The following is a 25,048-nucleotide window of genomic DNA, read 5'->3' on the forward strand; positions in this document are numbered from 1 at the left end:
TTCCTTCATCTAACATAACATTATTTCCAGCCCCAGTCTGAGCGTACGGGATCAGGAAGCACGATCATCAGAGATGAGCACAGACAGCACCGCTCACCAGGAGAGAATGAACCCAGCTCTCCAGCAAAATCTCTCAAACTCTGGACCAGAGCCTCATCGAGTTGGAAGTCCATCCACAGAGCCCCCTAAGTCATGCACATTGATATCAGAGAAGCACTGCACCCTTCCTCAGCAGCTCTCTACACATTCCCCTTCTCCTCAGCAACTCCCACCACATTCTTCCATTTCTCCTCAACAAATCTCTACACATTGCTTGTCTTCTTCTCAGCAGCTCTCCTCACATTCCTCATCTCCTCAGCAGCTCTCCCCACATTCCTCAACTCCTCAGCAGCTCTCCCCACATTCATCCTCACCTCCTCATCAGAACTCTACACATTGCTCCCCTTCTAGTCAAAACTCCACACACTGCCCACCTCCTCAACAGAGCTCCACACACTGCCCACCTCCTCAACAGCGCTCCACACATTATCCACCTCCTCAACAGAGCTCCACACACTGCCCAGCTCCTCAACAGAGCTCCACACACTGCCCAGCTCCTCAACAGAGCTCCACACACTGCCCATCTCCTCAACAGAGCTCCCCACACTGCTCAGCTCCTCAACAGAGCTCCCCACACTGCCCAGCTCCTCAACAGAGCTCCACACACTGCCCATCTCCTCAACAGAGCTCCCCACACTGCTCAGCTCCTCAACAGAGCTCCCCACACTGCCCAGCTCCTCAACAGAGCTCCCTACACTGCCCAGCTCCTCAACAGAGCTCCACACACTACCCATCTCCTCAACAGAGCGCCACACATTCTGCCCCCGTAATACCCACAGCCAACAGTCACCCACAAGCCCCAGTGCCATCTATCCATTCTGCCCCAGCATCTCTTACTAAGGCAAATCAACAACAAAGCACTAGCCAGCAAATCAAGGAAGGCAGTCTGCCCATCTCAGCTTCTCAGCCAGTTCAAAATGAGACGGTTCTACACTCTGTTCCTCCTCATTCACTGCAGCACATTCACCAAATACAAATATCAGAGTCCGTTTCAACCCAGCCTCACAGCAATGGAGTGCCATCAATTTCTGATCCAGAGACTCCAAATTTATCTCCTTCTGCTCCTGTTTCACCTCAGCCACCACTGGGCAGCCTAAATGGCTCTTCCTCCCCTGAACCCCCTGTGCCAGGCTTTGCCACTCTAGGCAGGAAACTGATGTTGGATACAGGATTCACATCATCTGGAGATCCTGATCCTAGTTGCAGTGCCTCTGATTCTTACTTGACTTCCACCTTGGCCCTCTCTTCAACCACTTACCCACCTTCTGACAGCACTGCTACCCAGCCTCCTTTGCCAGAGAAAAGACGCCAGGGTACCCTGCCAGGGTCACCCAATGGGAGGTCAGGCTCTCTAAGAGCATCCACAAGTCATTCTCCCTCTGGCCAACACCATGTTACCTTCTCACCATTGGTAGGAGCGGTGACAGTATCTGGTGGGCAGAACGAAGGGCCAGCAGAGGGTGAAACGGGCAGCAGGGTCAGTGTGAAGTTTGTGCAGGACAGCTCCCGTTTCTGGTATAAGCCTGGAATCTCCCGAGAACAAGGTTAGTTAGATGGTGCAATATATCAGAGGACTTCCCATAGTTTTTACAGCTGTAACTGAGCCAATGCATTTAGCCCAAACAGCTCCAGGACAAATGTACTTGTATTTCATTCAAAATACTCATATTTCTTTACACAACAAAATGAATAGTTGTATGAAGATATGTATTTAAATAACATTGTTTTTTTATTTGCTGTTTGATGGTTCATGCAAAAGTGAACCAAAAATATTTTTGGAATTTCCACTCTACCGCTGTTTTTTGTTAGCAAAGGTTAAATGTTCAGAACATCTGTCTTAAACACTGAAGTTTCAAGTTTGTTATCTCTTGTTCTCTTTCCTCCATCTACAGCCATTGCAGCTCTGAAGGAAAAAGAGCCCGGTGAGTTCATCATCAGGGATAGCAACTCCTTCCAGGGGGCCTATGGTTTGGCCCTCAAAGTGGCCTCACCACCTGCCAACATCAGCAACAATTCCTGCAAAGGTACAGCATTATATGAGTGTTCAGTGCAGGCACTTCCTCAACTAAACATTTTCCCCATTCACTTGCATAGCTGCCCTTCCACAGGAAACCCTTAAATCTGAACATGAAGTACTTCAGCAGAGCTAAAAATACAGGAAGGATTGAAATAGTTCAACTATGTATGAAGAACCAGACATAGATAGATCTGTTAAAGTGTTCACTGCTGGAGGACTCATGTGGATTAGTCTTAATTTTGTGTACATCTGGCCATTTGCAAGTGAAGCTCTAGGTTTGTCTCTAGCACCCCCCAGTGGACATTTTGTTTTGGTCTGCTCAATGCACAATTGCATTTTAAATCATGGCAAAGTTACCTTTCAGCAAAAGAAAAAAAGCCCTGCACAGATCCATGTATTTCAAATGGTACTACAGTTGCAATCAATTACAATTATTCAACAACCATTGCAAATCAGGTTTATTGTCAAAATTTACAGACTTTCAGCTGTTTGCAATGAACAAATCAAACAAAAGCAATCAAGATAGTTCAACACAACGAATGCTTCAAGTGGAAGTGGTTTCCCCAAATTCAACTGAAAATGCAACTTATAATGACTTCTCCAGTTTCAAAATTATTCAACCCCTTCATGGCAAGCATCTTTAGTACTTAGTAGAGCACCCTTTTGCTGTTATGACCTGCTGCAAACGAGATGCATAGCTTCTGGCAGCGTTCCTGAGGAATCTTAGCCCATTCCTCATGAGCAATGTCCTCTAGTCCTCTTGCAACTGCCTTCTTCAAATCCCACCAGAGATTTTCTATGGAGTTCAAGTTGGGTGACTGTGATGACCCTGTAGAATCTTCTAGGACTTCTTCTGCAAACAAGCCTTGGTGGAATTTGAGGTATGCTTGGGATCATTGTCCTGTTGGAAGGTTCAACAACACCCAAGCTTCAGCTTTCTCACAGACGGCATGACGTTTTCTCCTAGGATTTCCTGATACTTCACTGAATCCATTTTGCCTTCCACACGCTGCAGGTTTCCAGTGCCAGAGGATACAAAGCAGCCCCAGAGCATCACCGAGCCACCACCATGCTCGACTGTGGGCAGAGTGTTCTTTCTTCATTCTTCTTCCTCCAGACATACCGCTGATCCATCATGCCAAAAAGTTCCAGTTTTGTTTCATCGCTCCACAGAACAAAATCCCAAAACTTCTGTGGCTTATTTATATGATTTTGAGCTGAAATACTTGAAGTAGCTAGGGTCAGAAAATACATGAAATACCTGAAGTAGCTATGGTCAGAAAATACATGAAATACCTGAACTGGCTAGGGGCAACTTCATTACTGCAACTAATGAAGCCCTTAATTAATTGCATTAAGTGGGCTTGAGGCAACACCTGTTTTGCATATTTGTGCTGTTGTGAGGGATTCTATTTAGGGGGTTGAATAATTTTGAAACTGGAGAAATCATTATAAGTTGCATTTTCAGTTGAATTTGGGGAACCACTTCAAGCTTTCGTTGTAACTATTTAATTGCTTTTGTTTGACTTGTTCATTGCAAACAGCTGAAAGTCTGTAAATTTTGACAATAAACCTGATTTGCAGTGGGGGTTGAATAATTTTGAGTGCAACTGTATGAAGAACTGATGCTACCACCTGTATGTCTATAAAAAAAAAAACCAAAAACATTACATTTCTATATTTATATTGTGTTTCTGAGCAGTTGGAGATCCCATGGAACAGCTGGTGAGACATTTCCTAATTGAGACTGGGCCACGAGGGGTGAAAATCAAAGGCTGTCAAAATGAACCCCACTTTGGTAAGCAACATAGCATAACAAAGCATCTGAAAACAACTGAACAAACCCAACACTGATTAACATCCTTGGAATTTGAACAACTTCAGGACTGTGTCACACTCTGTATTTTACTTACAATATTCAGTATCAACGTATTGTATTTCATCACAGTTTACAATTTGCTAATGATATTATATTAAATTATATTTACTAGTGCGTTTTATTGGGTGGTATTTTAATCAAAAAGGTAAACCTTGATCATACATGGCCTTGTGTTAAAATACACCTTAATTTTGTGGACATGAAACATTTGTTTACCCACAATCGCTGCTGGTTTCTCAGCTTAAATAAAACACATCTGGGCTTTAACTCTGGATAGTTTGTGTGTTGAATCAATAGATATCAAACTTAACATAAGTTAAACCATATGAACTTGAAAAATATCAGGTAGTCTTGAATTGAAGTGACAATTCAGTGTTGTGTTTTGTTTTAATTAAAAGAATAACTTTTGATTTCATAGCTGCAGCATGTGAGAATATAGGAGTTGTGAGTCTTTCTGTCTGGTGACAGTCTGCTGTATGTTAAATGGTATGAAATCCGCAATAAATTCTGTGTATATGTATATCACAGGGAGTCTATCAGCGCTGGTGTATCAGCATTCCATTACACCCATCTCTCTGCCCTGTGCTCTCCGCATCCCTGACAAGGGTAAACACTTGCAGCACACATTAATGAGGTTTGATGGAACTGCCAAACATCACAAAATATCAGCAGTAGGAATGCCATATAAACACTGCAAAATACCAACCACAGAATATGCTGAAGTCCAACTAACAATATGACACATGTTGAAATGTGTGCGCGTTTAAGTACAAGTCATTCCCAGTCTTTGGAGAGTTTAATGGTTTGTTGGAGTAAAGAAATAACAGTATTAAAAATCTAACCTTGATGTTTTCTTTGTGTGTGCCTCTCTCTCCTTTAGATCCCATAACAGAGAGCCTGGAAGTGCAGCCAGTCAGTAACATGAGCACAGCAGCAGACTTACTGAAACAGGGAGCAGGTGAGCACCCTCACATCTTCACCTCTTCTTACTTCTCATTTCCACCTTACTATTATTCTTTCTCTTCATATTCCTCCTCTTATTTTCTTTAGATCATTCCCTTTTCATTCACTTCTAAGTCCTTCTTCTTCTTCCCTAATTCTTACTTCTTTCTTGTACCCACAAACTCACACCTGACGATGGAGCAAACACTTACCAGAAGCTTTTTTTTTTTCTCTTCTCATTGGTCCTCCATTTGTCACTCTTCTTTCCTCTCATAAGAGTTTTTTCTTCTTCTTGTGAGACATTTTCTTTCCTTCACCAGTTCTCATACTTGGTGTTAATCTCTCCTCAGCATGTAATGTGCTGTACCTGAACTCGGTGGAGACTGAGTCTCTGACAGGACCGCAGGCAGTAGCTAAAGCCACAGGCGTGATGATGTCACTAAGCCCTCGGCCCTCTGCCACCGTAGTGCACTTCAAAGTGTCGACGCAGGGCATCACTCTGACCGACAGTCAGCGCCGGTACACCTACCTATTTCACAGTTGCTTTTCATTCCACACATTTGTTGTTATTAGTTCTTTATTTGTTTCGGACTAATGCTGTTTTCCAGGGTGTTCTTCAGGAGGCACTACCCCATTAACAGCGTGACGTTTAGCAGCGTAGATCCACAGGACAGGAGGTGAGTCTACAGTATGCTGAACACACTGCTCATGCTCTCACCCACATCATTACTGTTAGTGTTAATGTAGGGGACTGGAAATGTTCTAGACTGTGGTGAAGTGTTGTGTCCTTTGTGATAAATGTATTTATTGTGATTTATATTATTTATATACTTGAACTATTTTCTGGTCATTCATTGTATAGTCAGTTCAACTTATCGTATGCGTACGTGGAAAGTGCGGCTTTCTAAAACTTGCTTGACTTTCACTTTTATGATTTTTGTATATGAAATTGTAATCTGCCAGGTTGTGCATGAACTTTCAGGCTGCTCTGTGTGTCCAGGTTTGAGAGCGTATATCTGTGTAGACGGAATTGCCCAGCTTGTGTTTTGATTCTGTTCCTTTGTAAATGCTCCTGCATGAAGCCGACGTTAACCAGACTCCCATCTCCACCACAGTACAAAGTGGAATTACTTACTGATAACCCAGTAGACTTTTAAAGATCAGGTCCAGCAAGTGTATGTGTGTGTGTGTGAGACAGATGGCATGTTTGTGTAGTTGCCTGCAGCTTTGTGTGCGCACGTGTTTCTGAGTGTTTGTCTCCGTCTTCCTCTGCTCTAGGTGGACTAACTCAGACAGCACAACGTCTAAGTAAGTGCTCAGTGTGTACGTCTCTTTTTCTCTCTCTCTCTCTCTCTCTCTCTCTCTCTCTCTGAGTGTTTTGCTCATGCGCTTGGCATCTTTTATGTTCATCTTTCCCCCTTTTGTTCTTCCGAGTTTAAATTTCAGTAACACGTGGATCATCTTCCAAAATGACTGGATTTTATGCTTTGTTTCAAGTGACATTACTAGCAATTTGCAAATGACTGTCAGCTCTAGAATTATTGGCACTCTTGGTCAAGATGGGTTTAGAAAAAAAAAAAAGTTTATGAAAAAAGGGTTTTTGTGGTTAATTAGTTTAAACTCGCACCAAAAATGACACATTTAAGCTTTGATTGAAAATATTCGAAGAACCATTTTAACAAAGCCACACACGTTATTGGCACCACTGCATTTAGTACTTAGTGCTGTTATGATGGTAAAGGGAGGTCGCACAGAGTCGTCTTCTATAAAGTTTGAACACAGAGCAAAGAGTCCACTGTTCAACTCAGATTCTCTCCAGATCCTCCAGGGTTCTAGCTCCTGACTCGAGGATACTCCTTTTCAGCTCACCTGATAGGTTTTCAATGAGCTTTCGGTCAGGGACTCGCATGTTGGATCACTGTCCTGCTGGCAGTTCCAGCCATGATTCAGAAGGCATCCAGATTGTCATTGTCATTATCCTACCAAGCCACATATCATCTCAGATCCCTCACCATACTCAAGAGTCGGGATTAGGGTCCTTTCTGCATAACCATCCTTTTTAAGCCAAACCCACCTTGAGTGCTTTATTTGTCTCTCATCTGATCCTGGCTGTAGTCCAAGTTCCAGTAGTGTCTAATGAACTGCAGACTCCTACATTTTTGATTATTACTTTTGTCACACCTTCCAAGTAAGTTTGTTGGGGCAGAGGTAGAATTTACTTTGAAAACTGACTCCAAAACACTGCCATCTTCTGCAAATCTCCAGCAGTGATCCTTACAGATATTTTTGCTTCTTTAGCCATGAACTATGCAATTATATAAGAAAATAGCATTTAACAAAACAAAAAAAAAAATGGGGGAAATAATTTTAAAACACTGAAACTTAACATTGTTCTCTAATGTTCTGGTGAAACAGCTTGGAAGCACACAAGGGAATAAATTGATTACTGGCTTTATAAATGAATGAATAAATGTCCTCATTTATGGAGGTTTCGGTCACCTGTCTCTAATCCTCACTCACACGTCTCTCCATTTACCTTGTAGAGTGTTTGGGTTTGTAGCTAAGAAACCAGGCAGCGTGGCAGAGAACGTGTGTCACCTGTTTGCCGAGCTCGACCCTGACCAGCCTGCCATTGCTATCGTTAACTTCATCAACAAAGTCATGCTGGGGCCACAGCAGCGCTAGAGGACGAGGGAGGGAGAGAGAGAAGATGATCAATCCCTCACAAAGAAAGAAGGATAGAGTGACTCATGGTTAAAAAGAGTTACCAAAGCACTGAAAACTAGTCTGTTGTGTAGCTGAAGTACTTCAAGACCAAACCAAAGTGAAATGAACTAAACAGTGATACTGACGTATTGAAGGTTTAATAACACACTATTAGAAGTCACAATCATTGAGGTAGGAATATATTGAGCACTGTTGGTTGGTTTTTATACCATATGAAAAGTATCTTATCAGACAGTACATGCACTCAAATACCAAATATCTCCACAGCTGACGAGCAACAGTCTTTCTTTATGCATTTCATTAATCAGCTTTAAGTAGTTAAATAGAGACTAGCTGCTACGCGTGTCCAATCTGGCACACTGTATAACTGAGTACAGCGGAATGTTTGAGACTCCGCGTTTTATTGAGAAAGGTGGCATGCGAGAATGCAGTGGGCCAGGCGTGCAGACAGGTGTGGGCGGAGCAGACATACGGTGGTGGTACCAGGGAAGAAATGAGTTTATCTGGAGTCAAAAAATTGTTATAGTTTTCAGATAGATCGACGTTTCATTTCGAAATGAAGTTAAATAGAGAAAGAATTAATCAGAATAAGCTTTCAGCTCCTGTTGCAGTACTCAGCAACATGGGTCATGTTATCGCGTCGTAATCAAACTGCCGAGAAAAATACTTTTTACTTTCTTAAAAAATACTCTGCTCTAAAAGTTTTAACTTCAAAATTTATATTAATGTATTTCATTTTCATGTCATAACCATGTTAATGTAAAAAGGAGGTCTAAAGTTTTTACTTAACTAAAAAGCTTTGCTGAGCACTCGTATATTTATAAGCTTTATTCAGTCATGTATTTTGTTTGCATGTATCAGAGTCATTATGGCTTTCTAAGAGACAGACATGTCTGCCAGCTTTAATATATTGTATTTACTCTGTATTTTCTTGTTGATCTTTGTATTTAGTAATATATTCACTCAGATGCAGCTTGGAAAGTGATGAAAAAAAACTTAATGGAAGGACACTTTTATATGAAATGGATTTTTAAACTGTTATTTTTTCAATATAAGCATAAATGAATATAATAAATGTAAAGCTGTGGTACCAAGTAGATGCTTTATCAATGTTTTTTTTTTTTAATGAAATATAATTTGTATTTTATACGTAAAGGCAACATTTTCAGCTTAATCACTTGACTTATTTTGGCCTGCTTCAAGCAAGTTTTCAAAGTAGAATCATGTTTCCAAGGAAATATTCACTTAAAAAAAAAGTTTCAACTACAGGATGTCCAAAATTATCCATACATAGGCAGAAATTAACACTTTTTAACAAAATGCCTTCCAAAAATTTTTCATCCTTAGATTGTATGGTATTTTTTCAGATAGTGTTTAAGAAGTGCCTTTGACTAAAGAAGGTGGTATTGAAATCATTCTCATGGCTGGATCGGGAAGCTGAGCAAGGTCATGATGGACTTTAACGGGAAACATGGTGAGCACATCACACACGACACTGCTGCCAAACTTATTAACAAAGATTGTCAATCAACGAAGTGAACATCCGCTAATGAAGACACGACTGATGTGGTGCTGGCAAACCTAGTCCCCTGTATATGGAGAATTTTTGGTCACCCTGTATTTAAACAGTGCATGTTAAAGCTGAAAGGCTTTCAAAAATGGCTAAACCATCCAAAGTGTGTTTCTTCACTGATTATTAAGTACACACATTCCTGCAAGTCAAACACTTTAGAAGTAACTGCTCAAAAGTGACCCACAGGTTGATTGTCATGTTGCCCAAAGTGAAACGCTTCAAATGTTTTGGGAACAGAAACCTGAACTACTAAAAAGAAAGAAGTAAACCGGGGCTGAAATCACTGCCATACTTGTGTACAAAAGGTCTAGTAGGAGTAAGTTAAGGCAATTGGACTGTGTATTATAATCTTAAACACGTTTCACTACTCATCCCAGGGGTTTCGAGGTTATAAAAAGTACAACACTGCAGAGTTACAACAAGAAGACACTGAAAACCTACAGACAGTACAAAAGCTTCTCTTTCACCACCACTTCCAGCATGAACCCAGAGACCACAAGAAGTCACAAGAATTATGGCTGCTTTATAACAGGCTACTTTAACTCCGAGTACTACACTGCAGACAACTACATGCTGTTTGAATCAACAACTCACGCATTTCACACTTAAAAGTGTGAGAAAAGATGAGACTTTTCATAGTTTTTCATTCTTTATGTCCAATCAGGTTTAAACATTACACGTTCCATGCAACGTTAAGGACACTCAGCACAGTCCACTGAGTCCCGACTTAGCTGTAAGGCAAACATTTCAGTTGCGGGTATATCAAAAGGGACCATGTAAACAAAGTACGTATCATAAAAAGCAATTTACAATCTTTGGTAACTGTTGCTGAGATCTATTAGCAGGGGAAGAACACCTACAGAATAACTAGCCAAAAATGTTGTTCCACACAAATACACAGACATTTGCTGTAACTCACTGTGACTCCATCAATAGAACAAACATTTTGGCCATTCTGTTGGGATGTTTCTATGTATTTTAATATCGTAACATTCTATACAAATAAGTGGAAACAGACAAAAAAAAATTCTAATAATTAAAAAATAAATTCATCAAGTGCTAGTTATAAAATGTTCCCCTTTGGTTTTGATTCTACTAAGAAAAGAAAAGAAAAGAAAAAAAAAGAAAGCAAAGTTCAAAAGACATTCACAACTTCAGTGAGCAGACCTATAATTAATGGGCAGGCACATAATTTAGGTCAAATGTGACTCAATATGGTGACTAACCGCATCGTTTTGAGGCAGTGGTGATTAAAAACAGTTTAGCAGATGCGAGAAGACGCAGGGCGAATTAAAGTTCCCAGAGTTCCTACACATACTACAGTAAAACTGAACAAAGTCTGGTCCTAGGTGCTTCTAGTGTCAAAAATAGTATTTGCGATAATCATAACATAAATCACCTGATTACAGTGATTAGGTTCTCCATCTAGGTAGTGTGTAGTGCTTATTTTATTTTAAATTGTAGACTCAAGACACATAAGCAATAGCTGAATAGCCCTGAACATCCTCTGCTAGTCTATGGGCTAACCGTTACGTGTGTGAGCTCGACACAGAGAAGCCCTTTAGTACCGTTGAGGTCAATCCCCTGCATACAAAAAAAATGATGACAGGTAGCTCCAAGAATAAATAGTTTGTTCCCAAGTGGAATATGTGGACATTCTCCAAGTCTGCTGGTACACTGATTAGCTGGTTAAGTGGCTGTGGAATGGCTGGGCTTCAAGAAAACGCAATGGGATGAGCAGTGTGCGGCTCGTGCTCTTCAGGATAATCCATTTCATGATCCATATCAGGGCTGTGTCCATCTCCCATCTCTGGAGACATGGAGCTATCCAAGTACTCGCTCTCCATTTGCTGCCCTTTAAGTCCAGCATGTTGTCTGTGCACACACAGTAAAGCCACTCAATCAGAAAAACAGCATCAACGAGTCTTTAAAATCTAATGCAAACTCAAAATTTACATACTACACACACACATACTACCGGTCAAAAGTTTAGAAACACTCATTCTTTATTATTATTCTAAAAATGTTTTAGTATTTAATTTAGTATTTTAGCATCTTCACAGTAGACACCCTTTTTGCCTAGAATTTCCAGAAATGTATTCTTGCAAATTTCTTGAGGAATCTCCCTGGGATGCTTTTTAAACGGTATTAAAGGAGTTCCCACCTACAATGGACACTTACTGGCTGCTTTTCAGAATATTTCGCTCCAAGTCATCCATTTAAAAAAATATTTTTTTGTAAATAAAATGTTGAGTTCTAATGAAAGAAATGAATATGTGGCATATATATATATATGGATAGACAGATAGTTAGATATAAAAACAAAAACAGACTACAGGTACATCTAATCTACTGGGATTTTAAGATTTAAGCTAAATTTTACTGTATGATAAGCACAAAGTAACTAACCTGAAACCCAAAACGTTAAATAAATAACTACAATACAAAAAACTATATCGTTCCCCATGTAAAGTGTTGAGTGTAGCCAAGTTGGTAAGTGAAAAGTCACTCACAGAGCAGACATAGGAGACAAATCAAGGCTGGAGTCACTGTGGGAGCCATCGTCATGCTCATGAGCACTCAGTTCTTCATGCATTATGCTGGCCAGAGTCTTGAGGCTGGAGCCTCCTACAGAGGCAGAACCGTACAGCGGCAAGCTGCTGTCCACCATCACAGCCTGGAGGCGAAAGCAACACGTCACACCAAACTTTCAACTCTCATGTAAAACACTGGTATTTTACCTGGAACCTAACTGATCAGAGTTGTTAATATAATTATTTATTTATTTAATTAAATTTAGTCATGATGAGAATCACTTTAAGATGCATTAAATTTGATCTATTAATGATTATTAAAGCTACATTGTGATAACAATGGACTTCATTCATCACTCTTTTAGTAAAGTTGCATGTAAATGTTTGTGCAAACCAAAACAAATTAAAATCTTTTACAAAAGTTTCGCAAGCACTGATTTTCTCCATACTCGCGTACTTATGCTGTTCACCCATAAAATGCAAAGCGTGTTCCTGACACAGCTCATTTGCATTTAGTGATGCCTACAAAACTCCGTAAAAGTTCAAGTGTACAGACAGTTGTGAGCACATAATGAACGATGAGAGTAAAGGCAAAAGACAGAAGTGGAAGTTATTTTGACTCACTACTATGGCAAAAATATTTAGCAATATGTTATTATTATTATTAATAAGTGAGTGCTAAATCTTCTGTTAGGTGAGGCATTTGTTTATAAGTTTATCGTTATGCGCAGCAGAGCATGTGAGCGAAGCGGAGCGGTGTGACGCTCTGCTCAATATTCCACTCAGAGTGTGTGCGCTCTGCTCAGTCACTCATGGCCCAAGCGAACACTCACCGATAAAACAGTTTGCTCAAATCCTGCGCAGACATGAAATTTCTTTGCAGTATACTTCTTTCTGTTTGCTTGAATAAATAACTCAATTACAATAGTGGAGATGATAATGATGATATTTGTGTGTGTGTGACATTCTGTTACCGGCTATGTCTTTTACTAATTTGGATTCATTTTTAATGCTTATTTCACGGTTTCTCAAGCCAGCATATCACAAAGTGCATCCTGGGTTAAATTTCAGAAACATAGTCCCACTGATGTCCCACACAGGTAAATCGCACACATCCTGTATAGCCGCAATGCCACAGAGAAACATTCTGAGACACCTCAGAATGATCGTACAAACTGTCGAACATCAACATTTCTTGTGTAAATGCTCATAGCTTGATCCAGCTTGATATTGAGGCCCAATGTCTCTTAGGAGAGAAAGTGAGAGATTAAACAAACATGACTGAGTGAGTGAAAAATTACAATACTAAAACGGAAGAAGAAAATAAATTCAAGAGCGATTTTCTTGCTGAACAGGTTGTCTGTTATCTAATTTAGTGAGAAAATCATGGTAGGAACGATATCATGGTAGGTACAATAGTCCTCTGTTTATTCTTGATGTGGAGTTTGCATCGTTACCCAGCTGAGAACTGTTCAGCTAAACAATTCATGAGAGCTGGGACGTTTAGGTGCTTCTCTGTATTTGTGCATTTCAAACTAGGTTAGAACAGGCAAAAATGAAATTAGGCCTTCTTTTTTGGCAGGGTGGAGAACAAAATACATTGAGACTACAAATCAAGTTAAATTAAATGTAATTTTTTTTTGTAAATTGTAAATGAACAGGTATGGTAGCTTTGTTATCTTCACTCTTTTTTAACTAGCTAGAGTTAGCAGGCTAGCGGCAGCTATCAGCCCTAGAAGGGGTGAAGCCTCAACATTTCACTCTGTGGGTCAGTAACGTGCCATGAGCAACCCTTTTTCCCCTCATCCAGAGTTTATATTTGAGCTAGCTAGCTAGCTAACATTAGGTGATCATTCTATATGTAATGCTCTGTTTATGATACCAGAGCATTTAAACGCAGTTAAGCTGGCAGGTTGGGGATGGGTCGCTCGTTAAGATGTTTTGCTCTTCTATTTGTTACTCAGTTAATGTGACAGACACATTTATGTGCACAATAAATGTTTTCTTGTTCTCATAACACTTCTGCAATACTGAGCAAACCTGAACCAAATGCTTGAGCTGCATCCCAAACTGTATAATTCTGTACTCTATAGTATGTCACAGCACCATTAGTGTGTCACTACTGTTTAGGTATATTACTTCATGTGCAGTGTGGGGCACAGACTTCAGTTCTACCTGAATGAAGCTTGCAACTGCATTTTTCTACCAGACAGAGCAAAATCCAAACCCTTACATCCTGTAGCTGTAACGAATTCCATGAGCATCTTTCCAGCATGACTGGTCAGTGAAGAGTGTTTGATAAGCTTGTAGTTTGACACTGTGGCCTTTTAACTTGGAAAAAAAAAATGCTAGGACAGAAATAATCAAACATCCTAACTATTTACTTACTTGCAGAGCAGACAGAGCAGGGCTCTGGCCAAGACTTGACTGGATGTTCTTCACCAGAGAGGGTGATCTACAGAAACAAAAGAATGGGTTTACATTAGGAATGAAAAAAAGGACACTAATTATGCAAACAATCAAAAATTTTAGGCCTCCACAACTGAGTGGTGTTTTCAGATTGTCCATTTGACCATCTGAGATTCTCGTTAGTGCAATAGCTCCGGAATGAGTGGTTGAATGTTTGTAGGATTTATATAGTATTACCACTGTAACCAGCAGATGATCACTTTAGATTTGGGAATTTATGTAAACAGGGACAAGGTCAAAGCAAAATCAAATATCTGAGAGGCTTCCTTCAATAGTTTCCTTCTTGCTTGAAGTATATTGCAAATGATATTTCAGCCATATATAAAATGAATAACCACAATAAATTAACTGGTTGCTGGTGGAGGCATCCCTGTCCGAAATAGCATAGTTCTGCTTACCCAGTGATCTTCTGAGGTCTTCTCTTCTGAAACTCCAGTTCATCCACAGTCCAAACAGCTCCTTTCACATTCTCCACTCTCACAAAGCACTTGTGGAGACTGAGGTTATGCCGTACTGCATTCTACAAGCCAAAGAGATGAAGGCATTACAATTTCATGATGTTGCATTATTCTTGGACTAATCTCATAAAACACAATGATGATCAAACACCAAAACAACAGCACAGTACTGAGACATGAATGCAGTACTGTAGCAAAAACTTTACCTTCCAAGTTGCTGCGTTGCGTCTAAAATACGCAAAGGTTCGAGTGAACCAGTTGTAGATTTCGTTTAGTGTTAGCTGCTTTTCTGGGGACTCAAAAATCGCCTGTAAAAAGATCAATTCATAATAATCTTTTTAATCTATCCACTGAGGGTTACACTGCTTAAAAATATTAAAGGAATTATTATAGTCATATAATAGTAAAACAACTTACAAACTAGATCTCCAGTGAACAAAATGTAATCATATGAAGCCCCATTTTATATGATGTGTCTGATAACTGTGTAGCTACATAAAAGTATACAAGCAACTATAATGTAACCGGCCACGATGTCTGCACTTTTTACAAAGGGATTAAAGCTGGTTTAAAAAGGAGGTTTGTGGGCGAGTTGGGCATGTAGAGGTGCACTCACAGGATGACGAGCACACCACCAAAACCCTGGCAGCACATTTTGTGTCTCTACAGTGCTGTGTTTCAAACAGGCTTCAGATGAATGCTGATTAACTGAGTATGAAAGTATCGACCCTTGAAGTCCAAGAGCAAGCAAAAGTATTTCTGGGTTTTTTGATTTTATTTTTATCCTGAAATGCATTCCTTTGTCTTGAATGCATTGTAGCTAAAAAGTATCTCACTACTCATCTGATTGTTTATCCATCCATCTTCTACCGCTTACTCCTTTTCAGGGTCACGGGGAAACCTGGAGCCTATCCCAGGGAGCATCGGGCACAAGGCAGGGTACACCCTGGACAGGGTGCCAATCCATCGCAGGGCACAATCACATACACACTCACACACCCATTCATACACTACGGACACTTTAGACATGCCAATCAGCCTACCATACATGTCTTTGGACTGGGGGAGGAAACTGGAGTAGCCGGAGGAAACCCCCGCAGCACGGGGAGAACATGCAAACTCTGCACACACATGGCCCCGGCGTCACTCCTGATTGTTTATATGAATACAATTCCAAATGATACACCCTGTTTTAATGATACTAGAGAATGAGCTCATCTGGGTTTAATTGTTCAGTCTGGCTGCAAACTTGGCATGCAGCACTATAATTAGCACAAAGCATCCGGAAAGGGCTGGATTAAGAAAAGAAAAAAGATTCAAGCACGTGTGGTGCAGTGAGATAAACGAGACTGAGGTCTAGCTGCAGCTCCACTCATCAGCATCGACCTGAACCACATAATTTTATTTTATAACATAGCTTCATTTGATAAAATACTGGATTACAGACCTTCAGCAATCTCATAGTGTCTTATATGGCCAAAATAAAGTTTTGGATATTATTTCATATGATAATTCATTCACATTACTAGCCATAACATATTCTCATTTAATAGGCAATATCCATGCTTGTCCCACTTGGTCAAGTTTAACACCTGATAATGTGTTATTTAGAAACTTGGACGCATGTATTAGGAGATCTCTTCATATCACAGTATGCACCTTGCTTCTTCTCTCAAATTGTTCCCCAGTGTAATGCAAGACGTTTATTCAGTTTACGATTTTATGCCCCCTAGTGGACATGTTGGTGGAATCTATTTGATCATCTGCACATGATGCTCTCAAGTGTTCGGATACACAGCAGTATTAAACAGGCCTAAAGAAGTACATTATGCAAATACATATGGTTATCAACGTCAGTTTTGGCTCCAATTACACGTGAATCCTGACAGTTCGAATTGCACATCAAGGCTGTATTTTTCAGCAAAACTGTCTGATTGTGACTGTATCTACATATTAACTACAAAGGATCTGACCACTCATTTTAGAGAGTTACTTTATGTAGAAGCTACAGGTGGATAGTTGCTGTGTAAGCAGAGGGTAGGTAATGTCAAATACAAATGGATTTGAATTAGATTAACCTTAATCTTATTTTATAAATATTAAACTGATTCTGTTGCTTTCGCATGTTGCAACACAAATACAGTACAGAAAATGAAGGTTAAGAATTGTCAAGTGTCCAGATTCACTTGCGTACTTATAGGTGTACAAGATTTACAAATTTTCTGTAATCTATCTTTTATAGTGCAAACATCCATAGTAATTACGTTGTAGTTGCCTGTATAATTTATTTTTTAACTACAGTTATTTAAAGACGCTTAAGATAAAGTGGGACCGTATGAGGACATGGCAAAGAATTCCAATACAGTGTGTTACTCCACCCAAGGTAATGCCTGCTGTGGCAAGCAAATGCTCCTTACCTGCCTTATCAAAGCTGCATATGTAAACGGGGGTCTGACCTCAGTGCTCAAATAGAACTCCTTATTCTGCACAATGTCTGAGAAGCAAAAACAGAAAGGTGACAATTTAATCAAAAGTTATGCCTCAGTTCAAAATCCTTGTAACTCACATTCCAAATAATCTAGAACTTGTACTGAGACAGTTACAGTGTTGGATTTAGAAGTAGGTCTGTCAAGGTTAACGCATGCAATTCATCTAAAAATTTAACGCAAAAATTTTTACGCAAATTAATAATTTGACCAAGTTTGACCCCAACTTCTTCCCGTTATCGCACTAGCTTTGTGTGATAAGGGGAAACGTGAGTAATTCGATGACAGAGGAGACGGTGTCTGCTCTGCTGAACGTCGTTTCCTTATAAAAAGCCTCCAGGCGGAAATTTTGATTAACCAAAGTTGTGTGCACTTATTGCCGTGATGAACTGTCCTTCCACCGAAGCACGACAAGTCTGAAGTACCATCTTTGGGAAAAATACATTTTTGCTGATTTTAGTAAACATGCTAGTGCTGAGACAGGGTCAACAAGCCATGCTCATCAAATGACACTGGCCAAGTGGGGCCGGGGCAACAAAACAGAAACAGCCCAGCTAACTAGCGTAATCACTAAATGGATCGCCACAGACTGCAGGTCCATCAACATAGTTCAGGACCGGGGCTTCAAGACATCATTCAGACAGCCACAGGCGACTCATACAAGCTAACTTCTAGAGAAGCTATTGTTATGAGAAGACATGAACTGTATGATGCTGAAAAAGCTACGAAAACGAGGAAGTTGGCAGAAGGTACTTTTATTGCACTTACTGGATACCACTGGACATCAGGAAGTAACCATAACTACCTCTGTGTAACAGCACACCTAATCGATGACAACTGGCAGCTGCACTTTAGGCATGTTAAAAACAGAAGAAAGGCGTTTTGTCGAAGCATGCGCTAGCCAGTTTCTCAAAGTTGCAAATGAGTGGGCGATAACGGGCAAGGTCACAACTATTGGAACAGCCGCCGCTCGCAATATGATTGCTGCTGCAAGGAGTCTACCATTCGAGCATGTGCTGTGTACGGTGCACATGATACAAAGGGTGATCTCCGTGGCTTTACGGGACAGCGGATTTGACCATGTTTTAGCCAAGTGCCATATAATAGTAGGACACTTCAGACACAGTCCTGCAAACACCACGGAGCTGAAAGCTCAGCAACCCTCTCATTGACTAATAGAGGAGTCCCTCGTCCAGGATGTACCGACGAGCTGGAATTCAACTCTTGAAAAGATAAGGCAGATTCAACACAACGAAGATCCACTGGAAACAACGCTGGCACAGCAGAAGCACAGCTTCACCATGCTAACCTCAGCTGAATATGACAGGCTGGCAAAGTTGGAAACGTTGCTGGAGCCCTGCAGGTAATGTGATTTCTCTGTCTTCTGCAATTTTACTGATAAAAATAAGTCATTTGTAAGTCATCTAGACATAATATAAGGCCTATATAGACCCTAAATAGATGCCATCTGAATGAAAACTGTAGTATTAATGTCAACCGTGTGGTGCTGTGTTTGCACTGTAGGTACATCATTAAGCTCCTAGTTGGGGAAAAGTATGTATCCTTCTCCGTGGTGCTACCTGCACTATGTCATCTCCTGCGTACAATGGAGGTCTCTGATGTTGACCCTGCCCACATATTGCGCTTCAAGGCTGCATTCACAAAGGACCTCAACGGGCGAAAGGAAAATTCAAACCTGTGGTGGTTAAAGGTAGCAAACGCTCGAGATCCTAGGTTCAAGGACCTTAGGTGCTTGCCCAGAGCAGAGAGGGGAGAGGTGTGGCAAAAGCTGAGTGAGATGGTGAAGGATAGAGAACCTGCACCACAGACCTCTGGAGAAAAAGTGGAGCCAGAGCCACCAAAGAAGAAGATGGCCCTCCTACTCATGGGATCAGAGTCAGAGTCTGATGATGAGGTACTGGCAACAGATAAATCTCTAGAAAGGTACCAGGCAGAGCCCTATGTCAGCATAGAAACATGTCCATTACAGTGGTGGTCATCACAAGCAGGTACATACGGTAAGCTGTCCCATATTGCAAAAAGGTGCTTGGCTACACCTGCCTCAACAGTGCCATGTGAGAGACTGTTCTCTTTGGCAGGCCACATTCTGCAGAAGAAGAGGTCAGCTCTATCATCTGAAAATGTGAACAAGTTAGCCTGCCTGAGCAACTGGCTGAAAGAAGAGTAGACTGTATGATTGGTTGACAGGAGGCATGTTGCACAGATGCATACTGACTGAAGTAATTATCTTTAACCAAGAATGTAGAGACTGTTCACTCTGTCTCTTCACAGACGTTATATCATTCCTTTTCTAAAATAGGCCTACTTATTATTGCTTTCATTTGAGTTGATGTTACTATGCAAAACATTTACAGGTAAGCTATTTATGACTTTGAAGCAGATGTTACTTTTTAATAGTTGTTGGTTTCTGCTAAATATGTCTGCAGTGTTCATACAGATGCCTCCACAAATTAAGAGATTGTTATTGAACACTTGTTAAATAAAATGTTAATGGATGAGATAATAAAACTGAAGAATCTGTTTCCTTAAACTAGTTTGTCATGCATTTATTTATTTCAACACTGCATGTTTACAAGTAAATCCTAGTATTTTAAATTTGCAACTAATCGTGATTAATCGCAGCCCATGACTGTGATTAACTTGATTAATTTTTTTAATTGATTGACAGGACTATTTAGAAGATAATTATTTGTAATACCATAACCTAGAAAAAGAAACTACAGTCCCTGGGGAGTTAATGCAATTATGCGCATGTAAACTTCTGAGGTTATAAAAACAAGACTCCAGTGCTTTTGACTAAATGTGGTTGTAGAGGAGAACTGACCTTGGTCCATAGCCAGGTTGCATTTGTCAGAGTAGCGTTTGCGAACAGGCCCCACGGCGTGCAGGCTGCTGGGGATGATGACACTGGGAGTCTGAGGGAGTGGTGTGAGTGGTGTCGATGGCGTCGTGGCACTCTGGGAAAGGCTCATGGAGGGAGTGGGCTTGGGAGCAGTGGCCTTAGCCAGTGTGAGGTTGGAAACCAAATTCACCTTTAAAAAACACACACATTACATTTTCAGCCAAATCTATGATAATCCACTTCACATAAAATGTGATGACAGGAAAGCCACTGAATTAAAGACAATAAGAAACTGACTGATATCTCTTAACGAACTGACAAGGACTTTATATCACCCAAAGCACTGCAGTTCATTTCAGCAAAAGCAAACAAAATGCAGGTATCACACAGTTTAGATCTTTTACAGACAGATGCTGCCCACTGACAACCAGCATATAGCCTAATTCATAATGAGCTGGAACTGTGATGCCATCCAAACATGTAACTTGTTAATTCACAATTCCTGGAAATTTCGTAGGGCCATCTATTGGTCAACAAAAGTGTCGAAACATACTAAAAGTACTTTTTACATGTTTGACATAACAGTTATATCAAGCAAACCAATAATTTGTGTCATTACCTTAAAAACAAAACAATAAGCTGGACTGTGAAGTGTGCTAGAGTACTTACTGGCTGTGGAGTTGGCTTAGACTCAGTAGATTTGACATGGAGGTGGGCCATCATGGCCTGGAGACGTTCTTTGTCTTTTGCTAGCTGTTTGGCAAACAAACAAAGACAACACACAGATAAAAATCACCTGCTCACAATACTGCTACTTCTCAAATATTCTTTGCTAAATAAACTTCATATGCTGTGCTGAAGTTTAAACATACAATGCTTGTTTATTAGCAATAAATAACTTTTTATTTCTTTTTAACATTTTCATTGTTTAAGGTAAATAAAATTGGCATATTCGCACATGTTGAATCACTCACATATCTTAAAGTTTAAATTCTTTTTCTAATGGAAGTTCTTCTATAGGAACCACAACTCAATGAACAAATTAAAAAATGATGGTATTCACAATAGATTTGAGTGACTGTAAGTTTAGCACACTGTTTAAAAAAATACCTGCAGTTCAAGCTGTTGAACAACCTGCATCTGAACTCTGCATTGAGCTGTGCTCTTGTCATCCAGTGCATGCTCACTGTTTAAATGCCTGGAGGAAAAATATGTAACAAAGACTTATTAAAAACAAACAAGAACAACAATGCCTTATAGCTGTTAATTTAAATAAATATTAATTCAATTTATTATAATTTATTAGAAATTAGAAAGCTGGGCCGAGTGACATTGCTGAAGTGCTGTGATTACAACATCACGCACTAGGGGGCAGCTTAGTCTAAGGTGTGCTATAACCTGACATTTTGCATAATATTTGTCTAGTTGTAAGTTTCTGAGGGAAAAACTCTGATACGGACTTATGGTGCAAGTGGAAGTTTGACTTTCCAGTTACACCAGAATATTTAACAGTCCTTGATGAATATTTGATCAAAACAACACTTGAAATAAAATCTACATCACAACTCCAGAGAACTGAGTGTCCAAAGACAACTAGATCACCAAATATTTTTAATGAGCTTAGAACCCATATACCTAAAATTACATGAGTATAATATAAACAATACAATCCACAATCCAGTGGTTTCTTGCTAAGAAGACAAGCAGTTCAGAAAAAAAATCATTTCATACAAAAGCAAAATTTAGGAGTACTGTTTATTATTTTCCATCAGAAGTCATCTGCTGTTCCTCTTATCAATGTTTAATATCATAAAACTCCAGAAGATAACAACAAAGAATTACACGAGAGAAATATTAATGCGTACAGAGAGCGTTCAGGGCGAGGCCAGGATGATGTGTACTTGTTTAGTGTGTTTTTAATAGCCTGACTTAGAGTGGGGCTGCAGAACAAAGGCAGTGTTGTGGCAATAAGGCAGGGCGGAGACGCAGAGAGGGAGCAGGGGTCAGGGTCAGCGCAGGGGGCACGCATAAACATCCTCCTGCTGTTTGTTTTGGGAGGGATGGGCCACCATCACCATGGGTACACTGTTTATCACAGAGCAGTGCAGCTCAACCCTGAGGGGCCCCACCACTCCTCCACCACAGGGGAAGAACGGGAAGAGAGAGGGAGAGAAAGAGAGGTGGGGGATTTTGGAATACAGAAAGAAAGAAAGGCAAATACTGAAATGAGCCCACAAACAGAGACAGGAGGAACAGGAGGAAAAAACAGAAGGAAACAAAGAAAAGAAATATAGAAAGAAAGACAGACAAACATTTTGTAGACAAGACATTTCTCTATCAAGTCCTTTAACATGCATGTATTTCAAAAGTTCCAACTGAGAAGTCTAATTACACAGGCTTTCATTGTAACTGATGGTCAGAAAACTTCAATCTATACTCAGTTTTCTTCAGGAGCACTCAGATTCTTAGTAATAAAAGCCAAACTCAATTCTAGGGTGTGAGTCACCAATTCTAAGGTGTGGTCAACTGAAAAGAAAAAAAAAAGAAAAGAAAGAAAGACAGGAAGAAAGAAAGCAAGTCTGTGATTGCCTAAGCACAAGTAAAACAAGTCAAATTTAGTTACTCTGTTTCTACCTATAGTGGGCTAATACATAGTGCTCATGAGAAGAACAAGACGTTACAAGTGAGGAACAAAGAGAAAACAGGGAAGAGGGACTCACTTGAGGAATGACTGGAAGTCTCCTAACACAGCCTCGCAGCCAGGCCACTTACACACACCATGGCTATAGAGCGGGTGATTGCTCTGGGCCTCCTGTGAACTGTAACACAAAATAAAAAGCAAATTTAAGCCAGTTTTAAAACAAAGACTACCTGATGGCAGTGAGCTCAACAGTTTTTCCAACATTGTAAGAGGCTAAGTAGGAAAAGCATCAATTATTTTGGTTAATACAATGTAGTCAGATCCTAAATCTTATCATGCATCAAAAAGGATGGCTGAATTCTAACATCAACATGCATCATTTCAAAGACAGTCACAGAAACACAACCTTTGATGATAAATGACAAGTAAACAACTCATAAGAAATATCTCAACAAGATTAACCATTTTTATTATTAATTATTCAATTAGCAAATTATCTGTCCCAAGCAAAAATGCCCAGCATTATAAAGTAATAAATGTGTGTACTATAGCTTGTATTAAAATAAGTTATTAAAATGTCTCGGGTACAGGCAGGTGACAAATTAAAGGGAAAGAATTAACCCAGTTTTAGACTGTGTGATTACAGCAGTGTTTTAACATTATTACTTTTAATATTATTACTGTCCAATACAGTACTTTTTTATTTTACTTAAATTATTTTATCTATTTATTTATTTTTGCATTTTATTGTAATAAATTTGCATAATTTCTCCCATGTTCAATGTGAAATTCCCGCCCGAAATAACTTTTAACAAGGGTGCCAATAATTCCGAACCTGACTGTATTCTTGCCCTATGTGAAACAAGCTGGTGGAGATGGGAACAAGATATTCATCGAATATACTATAGTCTTCCGTCAGATGTAACTGGGATACACTATTGTACTGAAGAATCCATAGGTGGGATGACCCTTCACTCTTTATATGTTCCAGACCGGTTGCTCTGCCTCATATAAACAAATTATCTCACAACCTGCACAGTCAAAAATGATACATAGTACATTTGACAAACAAATGATGCAGCTTTAAAAGAGAATGCAAATACAATAAAATTTGTTTACAGAGTTATTTGCTCACTGAACCAGATGAAGCTCTAAAATTCCCAACCCACACATCAAGGGCACAACAAGCACAGCAACATATTAAACACAGCAATGACTCACTCCTATAGACTCTTAGCTACCTCTGCAAACTTATTTCTTTGATTAAATTGTTCTGTGTAGCAGTTAATTTACACCAGTGGTTTAATCAGTTTTCCCAAGTAAAGAACTAAAGCAAGGATATAAAACTGGCAGATTTAAAAGAAATTCATGTTTTAACACTCTTTTTATTAGTGTACTTCTCAAAGAAAAAAATGCAGGCAAAGAGGCAAGAATTTAAAACTCCATTCAGTTATGGTCAAAGAGAAATAAAAAGAGAAAAAGGCTCCAAAAAAACAAACAACCAACAATGACAGCGCATCTCCATCTTCAGCAAGAGGAGGGTGAGGCCTCGCTTTTCATGTTACTGGATGCACTTAAGGTTTTAGTTGCAGGCGCCACTTTGCCAGGGCAGAATTTACATGACACATGAACCTGACCACACAGTCCTTGAGCATTCACCCTGAACTAATATCAGCCACCACAACTTCAGCTGAACAATAACAGACGCACAGCAGAGAGGACGGTTCTGAGGACACACAATACAATGACAGTTGTCATTAGATATGCTTTACAGTAATCTGCCATAACCTTCCAGTATCATACATCAATAAACAAGCAGTCAATATTTTTACAGCAGTTCCCTGAGATGTATAAAATACTGTAAACAGTTCTGTTCAGAAATAAAAAGGGGTGGGTGTGGGAGACAAATCTTGAAAATAAATACATGCACTAAGCCTCAATCATAAAGGGGGGGGGGGGGGACCTTGGGTTAATTTTACTATAGTTACCAAATGCAGTATGCACTGGCATGACATGTCAACATGCCCACAGAATACTAACTGGGAACAGCAACATTCATGATAAAGCATAGATTTGTTTCTGTTTTAATTTGCATGCTGTGGCCTTCTAATATATCAGCCTTGTAGAACCCAATATAGTGATAAATCAGCCGACACTGCCTTGCACAGTTCCAGGACTCGTCAACATGGATGGTTTCAATTATACAACAGTCAGCTTCAACCAGACTGGTTCAAAAGCATTCAAGCCATGCTGTTGTGTGTGATAAAAGCCTGAGCTTTGTCACCAAATCTGTACCATTTTGCTGACCATGGGTTGCTAAGTAACAGAAATAGTCTTGTTCACGCCGAGCTGTTTCAAAT

The 25,048-nt window shown here is 39.9% G+C and overlaps 2 protein-coding genes across 11 annotated transcripts in view; one reads left to right on the forward strand and one right to left on the reverse strand.

The window, feature by feature from the left end:
- Positions 1-8,759, forward strand: part of tns2a (tensin 2a) — a 48,838-nt gene extending 40,079 nt beyond the window's left edge. For 5 of the 6 annotated variants that reach the window (XM_053643094.1, XM_053643096.1, XM_053643095.1 and 2 more), the window contains 9 exons: positions 31-1,643; positions 1,992-2,123; positions 3,819-3,914; positions 4,524-4,601; positions 4,876-4,953; positions 5,288-5,456; positions 5,546-5,614; positions 6,216-6,245; positions 7,481-8,759. In XM_053643094.1, the coding sequence (XP_053499069.1) occupies positions 31-1,643; positions 1,992-2,123; positions 3,819-3,914; positions 4,524-4,601; positions 4,876-4,953; positions 5,288-5,456; positions 5,546-5,614; positions 6,216-6,245; positions 7,481-7,622 (2,407 nt within the window). In that variant the 3' untranslated portion in view covers positions 7,623-8,759. The remainder of the gene's footprint in view (positions 1-30; positions 1,644-1,991; positions 2,124-3,818; positions 3,915-4,523; positions 4,602-4,875; positions 4,954-5,287; positions 5,457-5,545; positions 5,615-6,215; positions 6,246-7,480) is intronic. The other variant, XM_053643097.1, reaches the window with a different exon arrangement.
- A 1,108-nt stretch (positions 8,760-9,867) lies between these two features.
- Positions 9,868-25,048, reverse strand: part of foxp1a (forkhead box P1a) — a 51,721-nt gene continuing 36,540 nt past the window's right edge. For all 5 annotated transcript variants that reach the window (XM_053643102.1, XM_053643103.1, XM_053643101.1 and 2 more), the window contains 10 exons: positions 22,768-22,866; positions 21,158-21,245; positions 20,717-20,800; positions 20,030-20,237; positions 17,116-17,192; positions 14,905-15,006; positions 14,639-14,760; positions 14,160-14,226; positions 11,751-11,914; positions 9,868-11,112 (listed from right to left, as the gene is read on the reverse strand). In XM_053643102.1, the coding sequence (XP_053499077.1) occupies positions 10,953-11,112; positions 11,751-11,914; positions 14,160-14,226; positions 14,639-14,760; positions 14,905-15,006; positions 17,116-17,192; positions 20,030-20,237; positions 20,717-20,800; positions 21,158-21,245; positions 22,768-22,866 (1,171 nt within the window). In that variant the 3' untranslated portion in view covers positions 9,868-10,952. The remainder of the gene's footprint in view (positions 11,113-11,750; positions 11,915-14,159; positions 14,227-14,638; positions 14,761-14,904; positions 15,007-17,115; positions 17,193-20,029; positions 20,238-20,716; positions 20,801-21,157; positions 21,246-22,767; positions 22,867-25,048) is intronic.

The sequence above is a fragment of the Ictalurus furcatus genome, chromosome 15 (assembly GCF_023375685.1).
Source record: "Ictalurus furcatus strain D&B chromosome 15, Billie_1.0, whole genome shotgun sequence".
In the NCBI taxonomy this organism is placed as follows: domain Eukaryota; kingdom Metazoa; phylum Chordata; class Actinopteri; order Siluriformes; family Ictaluridae; genus Ictalurus; species Ictalurus furcatus.